Raw genomic sequence first — 13059 nt, 5'->3', positions numbered from 1 at the left:
ATATCTATCTACCATGAAAAGCACGCATATTGTTATAATTGTTGACTTTTTCTGATTTTCACATGTCTAAAACATGTGGCTTCCGATTACATGTGAGATCTTAGCATGAAGCAGGGTCATGGAGAGGACAGAGCAAGTGCATGAACCCACCACCCCTGTAAGGTAACTCATACTCATGTGCCATGTGCTAACACTGTAAACCCCAGGCTGCCAGGAACAATCTGGGGCATGATAATCCCGTAATGAGCAACAGCAGGTGCTAAAGTGCTTAAAGTAAATCACTCCTGCAGTCAGCAAATTGTTATTTATGTCAGCACCACCAAAGAGTGCAAATCTGACAGGATGGGCAGCACTCAGTGACCCCTGAAACTGGAGGTTGGGAGCTGCAGGGGATCCCCAGGCAGGCAGGGCAGGGCAGGGCACGGACCATCTCACTGCCCTTGGCAGGAGCAGTACAAATCAGGGAACGGGCACTGAGGGCATCTCCCTGGGGACAGGGATAGCCAAGGCTGGGGCAGGACATCTGTCTGCAAGTGGAGTTGGGGATCAGGCACCATGAGGGGAACAAGGGTCAGGCCCAGCCCAGGATAACTGAAGCATCAATGTGGAGCCAAGGAATTGAGTATGGGTTTATAATATCGTTTGTTGTTTTCTAATTTTGATTCATTTGGAAAGAGGTTTTTTTTCCTATCTCCTTTAAGGCTTTTGTTGATTTGGATTGTGAGCAATTCCCATTACTTATCCAGCTTAGCATATCTGTGGGTACACCCAGAAACTGGAGGTATTAATACAATGTTTGCCAAGGCAGCAATGAGCACATTGCTTTCAGGATTGGTGCTTCACTGAAGATGTCTGGAGTGGAAAGCTCAGCACAGATGTATGGTCTTCCACTCCTCTCCAGCCAGTAAAGGACATGGGGCTCTGGGCACCCCTCTGAGCAAGTGGCACAGGAGCAGAGTCCATCCTAGCTGCTCAGGTGTTGATGAGACTGAAGGTTTGGCATAAGTGCTTTCTGATGGCAGCCTAAGGCAAGGCAGATGATTTCATCCAAACATTTGAAGTGTATTTGGACAAATTATTCTTGCCCTAGGAATATATTATACTAATGAAATTACATTGTCAGCCGTTGCAGGGCTGGCAGGAATTGCAAACTATTTTAATCCTCCAAGAACACATTTACCCAGGCAATAATTTGACTTGTCATAAGTAAATTCTTAGCTCAGCTTTTTAAGAGACAGGAACACACAAAAAGGTATTGATCTCTGGGTTATTGATTGCTATCACAATTGCATCAGTTTTCTTCTAAGGTCTGTAGCAAACTGATCTATGGGCTGTATTTTCCCACCTGCATATTGGAAGTCCATAGGATTTAGGGAGGGCTTTTTAGCATAATGCAGCAGCTTGCTGGTTTGATTTCAAAAGAGCATGGAGCTTGCCAAATGTTCTCAAAGGGAAGGAAAAAAAAAAAGGTAATTTGTCCTTGTAAGTACTGATGCAACATGAGACTAGATCTGTGGGCTTTGTAAATTCAATGCTTAAAGAACAGGTCCTCTGCTGAGTGTTGGGCTGCTGCAAGAGGAAAAGATCAACCCAAAGGAGAGTCAAATTGCAGCTCAGTATTACGTCTTGGCTCAGACCCTCTACTGATCTTGGATGTCACTGTCCCTAATCAGAGCAAGAAAAATAAAGACATTTACAAGAACAGGGCTCAACTTACCTTTCTACATGCTAGACAGGTTATCCTGAATTTGTCATCCTATATTCTCTTTCTAGTCAGGGGAAAGAAATCCAGCTGATGTGTCATCTGATCCATTTTAAGCATCTCTTTTAGAATGAAAGGAGCTGCACTCTGAAGGTGTCTGGTTTTTTTTTTCCCATTGACTACTCATGGAGTATTCAGTGATTAGTTCAGACTTAGATGTATGACTTTTAAGCTGCAAACTGGGACAGATCATTCCCACGCTCATTTTCCTTCTTTTAATTTCTTTTAAGATTTCTCAGTATTCTACTCCTAACCAGCACAGGATGAGTCAAGAGTGCACAGCCTTGTTGCTTCATCCTTCCCCCAAAATAACCCTTCAGCTGTGCACAATTTTTCTGGTCCCCAGTATGCATTGCTCTATTAGACCACATCATTCCTTAGCAGATTCCCCACAGGACACTTGCTTGTTGTGTGGAGGGATCAGACAGGTGCAGGGGGAAGAGACTGTTGTAAAGAGTGGTGTGGGAGTGAGGCATATCCTGTACCTCAAATGGGGTCCTCTTTTCAGGGCTGACATTTTTTCCTTTGACAAGACATGCACAGCAACTGGTGTCACTGCTGTGTCACACTGGGTTGAGTTCATTGGGAAATACCCTGACATCAGTCTTTACTGCTAAATCTTTTTAGGGAGGTGCTGCAGCCACAGCTGTTTCTGCACCAACATAGTACCAATGTTATCCATCTGCACTGTAAGACAAAAGAAAACCCATTTGATTTAGGTCAGACTTACTTAGGTTCGTTGTGGTTTTACCAGCTGGCTTCCTTCCAGCACTGGTGTATTTATCTTCATGTCACTTCTTAGCACCAGAAACATACTGTTCTCCCCAGTTTACAGATGGGTTCTTGAAGCAGAATTCATCTTCTCCCAGGCAACAACGGGAGGGATGAGAAGTCACATGGGAACCAGAGCACAGGAACTTTACCAGCCTAGAGAGGAAGCCTAGGAGAGCCCTTTCTGTGGGGTGGTGCATTGAGTGGCTCCCAGAACCACAGGGAAAGCCTGGCCCCACCTGCCTCTACATGGTTCTTAGTTGGTTGTTTATGGCACAGATTAGTGAAGAACAGGCAAATTGCATTCTCGGCTGTAACCTGTAAGGAACTATGTTTGTGTTTTTGTAAGAGAGGGTTAAACTGATCAGCTAAGTAAATAAGGTACTGGCACCTTTGAAAAGCCTCATTATCCAGTCTAGAGCTGTCTGCCATTAGTGTGACACCTGTGAATAAAGAGATGAAACTGTGGCAATTAGCTATGATTTTAGTCCACACATCTTATATCTGCTTCCAACTAGAGTTAGTTCAAAGTACAGTTTATGTTTGACAGCAGTCTGGCAAAAACAGCAGAAGTTTAATAAAACAGCGGTTTGCTTACTTATTACATAATTTGCTTGCTATTGTGTCTGCATCGCATTTGTAAAAAGGCCTGCACAGCATCTTCCTCTACTGGAAATGTATTAAGGTTAAATTATGCACCTCATCCTTACCAGTGGAGATGGAATATTATAGGAATCAGGGAAACTGTGAGCTGTAGCACCTAGTCAGTTTACATACAGAGAAATCATTAAACGAAGTATTTCAGAAATACTTAATATTTCATTAAATATCTTCCCTATTATTAATAATATACTAAACATGAGGAAGGCCATCACCCCAGTTCTTTGGAGCCTGTGGTTATGTTGCATAATTACATAATAATCAGCCACACAGTCAATGCCTGTCCAATAAACATTTCAATTTTATTCTATCGTAGAGGAGTACACTGGTGCTATACTGATTCATGAAAAAGAAATATCATGACTCAATTCCATCTTAAACCATGGGGATTTAAAAGGAAAAAAAAACAAAAAAAGTTTTTTTGGGGTGCAATAAGAAAGATGTGCTTATCAGCATTTGAGTTTTTAATTTTATATTTTCCAGAAACAATATGGGTAAATACTTAAAATGCCTTAATTACCTGAAAATCATGACTGATCTAAAATCAGTGGAATTACATGAGTAACCCTCTAATGAAAGCATACTCTCAAGTGCCCCAAGTTAGGATAACAAATTTCCCTGTCCCTCAGTTAAAGGCACTTCCACATTATAACCAGTATATCCGGAATCCCAAGTATAGTCTATGCTGCAGGAGGAAGTTTGGCCAGACTCAAACCTTCACCTCTGATCCTGTCTTCCTCTGATGTTTAGCTCCATTCAGTCACTGACCACAATTGTCAGCAAATCAATTACCCATTTTTGTTTTCAGATTCTTTCAGTGTTATGTATGATGCACAGAGACTTTAGAGGAGGCAGACTTTATCTTGAAATGGTTAGTGGCATCACAAAAGATCACACTGTTGTGAAATCAGCAGAAAACTGGACATCACTACACTCCCATATCTACTTTAGCTACTTTAAATAAACCTAGCTCTGTGATTCTGTCTTCTAGGCCTAAAATAACACCACATACTATGCTTTTAAGGATTAATTAATCCTAAATGTGCTGAAGTATTCATATGGAAGAGATTTTATAAAGCCATGTAACTGTTCATTGCTGCAAATGTCAACAAACCACATTTCACAGGACAACAAAACAGCAGTAAGAAAAGCCCACACAAGATAAATTCAGGAATTTCAAAACACTCTTCCACTCAAAACCACCAAATCAAACAAAAAACATTCCTACATGTTTCAGGAAAGCTAGAAGTATAAAAGTTTATTCAGATCCAAAGAGACACTACACTTTTGAAACTAAAAACTATTTTTTTGCTGCTGCAAAGGAACTGGAGTTGTAAAACTTAATCATCAGGTTTGTCCTCATTTACAGAAAGGCAGGATGCCAAGCATTTCAGAGTGCGAGTACAGAACTATAACCATTTTGCACAGCAAACATTACAGCTGGACATCCAATTAGAATGGTCAAACACATGTTTTAGCAATTAATTTTCATACTACTGAGTTTCAAATCCTGAGATTGCTCCCGGCGTGATGAATCAGGGACTAAATAGGACATAGTCTGCTCTTCTCCCAGGTCATTATTGTACAAATAAAAATCTCTTTTTAGGCTTCGAAAAAAGTGTCTTTTTAAATCCTCAATGAGTACTGTCCTTGAGGGAAGCATCCAAGTCTCCTGTTGTGAAAAACTGTTCTGCCATATTTGTGCAATGTTTCCAGTTATTCTGAGGTGCTACAAGGACCAGACTTGAGTTCACTGACTAACACTTGATTCAGAGACAGCAGTAGGAAATGTTTGCTGCATGAATCCAAGAACTGGATCTTCTTTACTACTGCAGATGTCCCTTGCCTTTTATGCCAATAAAACAATTAGGGTGATTTTTCCCCTCTCCTTCTCCACAATGACAAATGCCAGCACAATCAACATTTGGAAATTTTTCACGTGAAAAACACAAACAGAAGAGTGCTAACCTAACGAGGTATGCTATGCTGTGAGAGAAAAACTTGCCAGGCAGACCACCCTCCTTATGAAACAATGATACCACATGCATCATGGTAACATGCCAAGTATCTGTAATGAATTCCATACTACATAAGAGAAGAAAATGGGATTTCCAAACTGAATATGCTGTACCATGCTGCAGGTCTTTTCTCTCTGCAGTTTAGAATGACACCATTGGTCTGTCTTTTTCTATGAGTTTAATTACAGTGTCACTTTAATGCTGCCAGTAATAAGGAACTATTAGAACTGCTCTTAAAGAGCAAAACCTTATTGCAAAGAGCTAGGAATGCTCTTAAAATAATAAAGGGCAGTCAAGCAACTACATTTGCTCTGGCAAAAGCTTTTAAGTTGTAACCTAGAGGCTTGAAGCTTCATTACCAAAACATTTTTCCTGTTGCTGCTTGAAAAAATTCTGCTGAACTTTAATGACTAAAATGTAGGTAATAAAATGGCAACAATAATTGCATGCTTCAGAATGAAAAGACATAATAGTTCCACTTTCACTCAAGAGATGACTTTTAGGATGGGCACTATGTCGGACCCAGAAAGTACAAGGATCAATGCCATTGAAGAAGACAGAGATTTTTATGGAACCCAGACTGTGGATACAAGGGTTCATCTGAGAGTTCAAATTTCAAAGAGCAACATAGCAATATCAGAAAACATAACACATACATAGTGTTTAAAAGAAACAACCCATCCACAAGATAGGCTCTGAAGATTCCTTAATAAAAAGTGTTCAATTTTTCTGTCATTTCTATCCATTACTAGTGCCCAAAGCAGCTGGAAATGGTGCTGTGCTTCCAAACCATGCAGACAGAAAGTGCTAGTCAACCCAGGCTCTGTGTCTAAGCAGCTTTTAAAAGAAGTTATATTTAGACAATACTTCAGGTTACATCAGTCTGCCTTTTTATTCTTGGTTGAGAGGTCAAAAATGCTAGAGGCTTGTTTGTTTTCCATGGCTTTTGTGCAGTCAAATACTTCAAGGATCTGGAAGTGTATAAACTCATTAAATATTCTCCAAGTCTTCCAACACCCTCACACCCAGAATCACTGATGTGAACCAGAATGGAACAGGTCAGAGATCATCAGTACAAAGATGGCAACTAGAAGAGCAATTCCATTAGTCAGAGGAACACTTACACTAAGGCAGCCAAGAAGACGTTCCAGTCTGGGTCTGGCATTGCAGCAAGACATGAATACTTTCATTATCAATTTAGAAACTTTCAGTTAAATTGATTTTTTTTTTAAAATGATTGGACGTTCTTGGCATTAGTATTAAATCAGGGTTTTAGTTGTGGAAGCTGGTTTCCTCCTACAGTCTTTTTAACTGATCGTTTTTGAGGATTAACAATCTTCAGGTTTCCTGGAACATTGTATCTTCCTCTGAAATAAAATGTGTTAAGTTAGTCAGCAAATGTCACATTCCCTGTAAGTTTTAACTGCTAAAAAATGTGCATGCTTTCTATATTTGCATATCTGATTACTATTGTGAATTAATAAATCTGAGAGAGAAAAAAACAAGTATATTTCTAGGTTTGCAGGTTAGCAGAGCATCTAATTATTCCACAAACTCAATCTTCATCTCATGATTCCTGTTACCTAAGTGATGTCATTTGAAGAACATGAATGGAATACTAAATATGGGCACTAGGAAAGCAGTAACTGGCTACAGAGACATTTTCATCAGTTAAAGAATCCCCATCAGAAAATGGAAGAACACTTCACATAGATGTTACAGTTCTCTGCAGCTATTCCACTCTGGAGATACAGGCTCTTGAGCCCCTGATTGCTAATAATGCCTGCAGGAGATGCTGCCAGCAGACTTTTGAAGTGGTGCTCATCATGGATACATACACCATCTACATGAAACCAGCTAGAGCTTCATCTTGATCTTCTAAGAAATAAGTGGGAATGTAAAAAAAATCTCCAGGGAAAGAATGGTGCTTCCCCAAGCTGGAAAGGTCATTCTCCCAACCAAGAAGCCTGCACGTCTGCTCCTATGAAATGTACCTTTGTTTCTCTTCCTGTTCATTACTGCAGAGGACAGACAGCACTTTACATACTCTAACAACAACATACAGAGCTTCAGTGCCTCTCTCAAGCAAAGGCATTTGGAAGAAAAATATATCACAACATCCCATTCATTATATTTGTCATGATACCCAGATATGTGATAGAAGCTATGATGATGGTATCTATGCAAGATACAAATTTATAGGCAAAGAGCCAACAAAGTCAAACCTATGGCTCACTAGTCTTCCTGGGATTGACCCATCATTTGTTCCAGCTCTTACACGTAGTCTGAGTCTTGAAGGAAGACTCAGATTGGGAAGATCAGTATCCAAGGCCCCAGTGTGCACAATAATGGATTATTTAAATTCAAATGAGTTCATTAATCAAAATAAATTGATTGTAGATCACTGTACAGCTGGAGAAAGCAGAGAGAAAATGCCTGTGTGGAATTCTGCAGGCAGCAAAACCTCTTCCACTCAAAACCAGCTGGACTTACAGACAGAAGCCAGGTAACTGCAGCAGTGCAGTTTTGGAACTGAACTAATAAGCCCCACCATAAGTCTCAGTGTTACAATAAGAGTCAGAATGACAATAAACTGGCTGCTCAGATTGCATCAGAGATATGAGCCATCAAGACATCCATGTTCTTCCCAACTCTCAGCTGGCCTATCTTGTTCTCTGAATAACCACAAAAAGGACCTCTACTGAACTTGCTTCTGTGTTGGGACTGCCAGGAAACTGAAAGCATCAACAGTTAGTGCTCACAATTACCACACAAAAATGTTTTCAGTGTTGCTTTAATACACAGGTTGGGCCTTCCATACCTGTTCCTATAGTTAAAACAAGCATAAAGCAGTTTCTTATCATGATTTGAAATCCAATGCATGTATATTGTAAAAGGGCAACAGAGGTGAGATAAGAACTCCGGACAGAAAATTTTCAAATTATTCTCAAGAACACGCATGTCCTCTCTTATTTTAATGAAATTATTTCTAATTTATGTCAGCTTGAACAAACAACCCCCAGGTTATAAATCAAAACATAATTAGAAAGGAATAATATAACAACAGCTGTAGTTACCTTATAAGGTTCAAGGAGTGCATACTTATCTTCTAGTATTTTCTTAAAATACAAACTATGCCAAATTCCCATTCTTACATCCATATTGCCAGCAAAGATCAAAGTTTGCCCTGAAAGATCTAAGTCCCTGGTTATAAAAGTCAATCGTTTGAAATCTAAGTCCTTTTATAGTAAGAACAATTTAAAGAAAAATTATCTTCACATGTTTAAAGTACATTGAAAAGTTTAAAAAATCCTCTTAAGGAAAATAGATTGAATGGGGATATTTTGTTATACTACACATCTTCTGAGACCAGCAGTTACAGGACACTTTATTTTCTTTTATACTTTATTTTCTTTTGTTTGATACAAAGAAAATTACAGAAACCCACTGTCATATAATTTCAGGGGAATTAATGGTCTACTAAAGTAGATGGTAAAAAAACCCCACCATAATCACAGATCAGTGCTAACCCTAAGCAAACCTCATTATCTGGCTGATGATATTTAATCTCACTGTAGAGGCAGTGAATTCTGCTAGCTTTCTGACCCTTTCCATATGAACAATGTTAAATATCACCAGGGCCAGAAATGATACAGTGGTGTATGGGGCACTTCAAACCCACACAGAGCTTTTTATGTATTGAGGAACATCAGTTATAGAACTGAATTCACATTGTACAGCATTAATTCATATTCCACTAATATCCTCTCCTGGAACATGAAGATTCACTATTCCAATTTTTGAAGTCCTGTGATTCTGTACTTACACAGAATGAAAGGAAAAGGCTGCTACGCAAATATGTCTACAAAATTTTGTGTTTATAATTTACTCATTATATTTTTAGATTATCCCAATGTATATTGTATATGCTCATTTTAATAATATAGGTAAGTGGGTTTGTGGAAGACTATTTACTGTGAGACACTAAATACATAGAAACCATACTAGCTTAGAAAGTCTCCAAATATAAAGCATTTGGGAGAGCTCCAAAATCAAGTATTATATCTGCTTGCTTCCACACTTTTGTAGGCATCTGTTTATGGCCCCTGGAGGCAGATTTCTGGGTCCAACAATTTTTTGATATGACTCCCTGTATTCTTCACACTTTATATTAACATATTCAGTTCAGTTAAAAAACAAATTTTCTCCAAATTCAAGCTTATCTGCAAGCATTACAATCAGAAATTAATTCTATTTCTATATATCTCAGAGCAGATGGACACTTCAAATCTGTGTTTCTAACCCATATAACTAAACAGAAATCTGTTAAACAATGATGTTAACGTATGCATTTTCAACATGGCAACATATTTTTCATTAAACAAAACTGATTGAAAAGCAATATCAATAATTATGTTGAGTAATACTTTGCCAGTGGGATTATGATCTGTGATATTTACCATGAGTTGTAATGTTCAAAACATAGTACTTAGCAAAAAATAATAAACCAGAAAACAGGGAATATAAAGGAAATTTACCTCAGTATCTGTTTTTCTCCCTTGCCAGTCAGAGCATCTGGTTTTTGCCTTGCAACAATTTTAAGTCTAGCTGTGGTCTGCAATAGACAAATTTTTACAGAACATGCTAAATCCTAGCCACAATCACAGTTATAGAAGTAAACAGGATTTGCACAGATTTACTTTCCTGAAGGCAAGAAATTTTTGTACTCAAGGAACTCCAGTATTAATGATGATGGCTAGAATAATTTATTATCTTATCATATCTGAGCAGATGTGATTCTGCAACACAAGAGGCAAGAGCAACGCCAAGACTGCCTTCACTGTTTTTGTATTTATATGAAGATACAGTGCCAGTATATATGATTGTTATCCATAGCACTGTTTTTGCTGGTACAGTTTACTCCAGGCCTATCCCAACTAAAATCAGCCACTGTTGCACAAGCAGCTTTCCAGTTGTGGCAATCTATAACCCTGGGCCTTTTCTGCAAAGAAATCCCAGTCACAAGTCAGATTCCACTATGCTAGCAACAGTTTGTGGCAAAAATCTGGCCTGAAAGGATGGACTTTTTGAAGAACAGCTATAGTTCTTCACTGCTTGCCTTGCAAACTGATTTCTGAATACCCCCAGAGAGTGCCTTTAAGATTTGTGGAGTCCAAATGCCAAACCAATGCTCTGTCAAACTGAAAACAAAACAGAAAAAGTAAACAAGAATATACTATAAACCACTGGTGCCTCTAGCATGACTTCTCAAGATTGTGAATTTTTAAATTTATTTTAAAACCATCATTTAAAACTGACTACATCGTTATGGACCAGACAAGTAAACATCAAAAGCACTCAGAAGCCAAATATATTTTGTAAATATTAAAAAAAGCAGAAAAGCACCCAATAATAAAAAGATAAATAAAAGAAACGACTGCTCAGAAGCATCTCTCTCTTCTGCTCCTGCCCCAGGCTTCAGGAGGGATCCAAAATAAAGCAGGGAAGACCTAAGACACCTGGGATTTTTTAATACCTACCAGTAAAAAACTTCCATTCTATGTTTTTTATTTTTTTTTTTAATTATTGTGAGCTGTAGAAAATTAGATACATAATTGGGGGAAACAAAGGCTTAAAAGAACACTATATCTATTCTCTGTAAATCAGAGACTGTCACTAGAATACATATATTGTTGTCACAGGATAGCATTACCTTGTGGTATATTTACTTTGCAAGGTATGGAAAATGTTAGCCTATGGGTAAATCCTTCTAACTCAACAGCAGCCAATATTAGTCTGCAGAGTCTAGAACATTGATATTTTAATTAAGTGGAAAGTCTGGACTGAATGTATGTTTAGTTCTGCCTCTATTGTTAAAATGAACTGTTAAAAGAGAAAACATACATATGCAGATTTCAAAGTAATACAAAAGTCAAATCAAAGTCATAGCAGAAGAAGACCTGAAGGGAACAGATAAAGCGCTGATACTTTTGAAACCAACAGTAAACCACAGAATCATAGAATATCTCAAGTTGGAAGGGACCCACAAGGATCATCAAGTCCAACTCCCTTCTCCTTCCAGGACTACCTAAAACTAAAGAGTGTCATCCAGTTGCTCCTTGAAGTTTGACAGGCTTGGCGGCATGACCCTTTTCCTAATGTTCAATCTGCACTTCCCCTGATGCAGCATCATTCCCTTTCCTCATGTCCTCATTTCCATCACTGGTCACCACAGAGATGAGCTCAGCACCTTTCCCTCTGCTGCTCCCCTGGAGGAAGGTGTGGCCTGTGGTGAGGTCACTGCTTGGCAATGAGCTCATCCCTCAGCCTTCTGTCGTTCAAGCTGAACCAACTAAGTGACCTCAGCTGCTCCTCATAAATCTTGCCCTTGAGGCCTTTCACCACATTGTCCACCTCCCTGGGGCACACTTGAGTAGTTTGATGCCCTTCTTATACTGAGGTGCTCAAAACTACACTCAGTAGCTGAGGTGTGGAGGCTGTCCCAGTGCTGCTAGGGTGACTGCCATGCTCAGATTATCAATGTACAAAGCAGATGTTTAATCTAAACTGCTTGCTTAGGCTCTGCTTAGAGCTCAAAAGGAGGGACAGACAAGTCCCTGGGAAATTAATTTCATCTAACCTAATACAGATTTGATGCTTTGCACCTTAGACACAACTCTCACTCCATAGGTTACAGAGGATTCCTCTACAACTATTTTAGAATGGCTATTTAACGTTTAGAGAACTAAAGATAGAAATATTAATCTGAAGATTATTATTTTGCTCTCATATGATACTGAAATCATGTGACTAAACAATTAATTGCTGAAAATGTAATGCACTAACTACCTTGAGTGTTGATGGCAAAATCCCAGTCCCTAGTGCCCCATTATTCAACATGACAGTGCATATACCTCACTTCAAATGATGTTTTATGTATATTTAAGTGTTTTTATAGGGAGCTGAACATAGGCACTCCTCTTGCTAGCATGTTCAGTAATAAAATCTGCTTTTATTTCCAACCTCCTTCCTCCACAAGGTCTCAGTTTCACTGTTAATGCAAAGATATTAACAGTTACCATGGGCATATCCCAGGCTTTTTCTTGGTTTCATGCTGGAAAGTTCATTTAAGCAATTCTTTCAGATTTCCCAAAGTAGCAATGAACCATATACAGAAATCAGTTGCCCACTGTTCAAACACATGGAAACACTGCTAATTACAGGCTTTTACCCCAGTTAGCTATGAAAGCGATTCAGTGACAGCCATTCTTGAATATCACACTAAGCTATTACTTTTATATTATTCAGGAATTTAGAGCTTTTCCAGAATAAGAAGTACCATAAATCTTTACAGATGCCTTTACAGGTTCCTCCAGTTTGTAGTATCAAATTTTATGTATTACACAATTTGCAGCAATAAAATTTAACCTGTGATTTCACCAAAATAAGGTGTCTTATTGCTATTTTATAAAGTTAATGGAAAAATGTGTTGTATTACATTCTGAATAACTGTTGGATAGTTTGTCTTTAAACGAAAAAAGGAGACATATGAAAAGGAGGAATTACTATTTAAAGATGGGTGTCACTACTGCTAATAATTTGCTTCTGTTCTGTTCAAAAGTGTAGCAGTCTTGTGACTAATGGATGGCCAAGCATTAGAAAATTGCTTCAGCTTTCTCAGTAAGGGCACTTTGACTATGCTAGGGAACACTGAAACTCCAATTGATACAAAAACAAAAAAAAAAAGTATTTAAAATAAATAAACTGTAGCAATCTTTCAAATTATGGCTCTTAAACATTTTTAAAAGCAGCTTTTGTAACGTATTTGGTATAGAAATGAAGTGATAA

General features: G+C 38.5%; 1 protein-coding gene across 2 annotated transcripts in view; it reads right to left on the bottom strand.

Moving 5' to 3' along the window:
- Positions 1–3499: 3499 nt before the first annotated feature.
- Positions 3500–13059, bottom strand: part of CCDC169 (coiled-coil domain containing 169) — a 30867-nt gene continuing 21307 nt past the window's right edge. For both annotated transcript variants that reach the window (XM_085061486.1, XM_085061481.1), the window contains 2 exons: positions 9750–9826; positions 3500–6578 (listed from right to left, as the gene is read on the bottom strand). In XM_085061486.1, coding sequence (XP_084917612.1) covers positions 6476–6578; positions 9750–9826 — 180 coding nt within the window. In that variant the 3' untranslated portion in view covers positions 3500–6475. The remainder of the gene's footprint in view (positions 6579–9749; positions 9827–13059) is intronic.

The sequence above is a fragment of the Lichenostomus cassidix genome, chromosome 1, assembly GCF_008360975.1.
Source record: "Lichenostomus cassidix isolate B80296 chromosome 1, HeHo_3.0, whole genome shotgun sequence".
Lineage (NCBI taxonomy): Eukaryota > Metazoa > Chordata > Aves > Passeriformes > Meliphagidae > Lichenostomus > Lichenostomus cassidix.
This window is presented reverse-complemented; position numbering and strand designations above follow the sequence as displayed.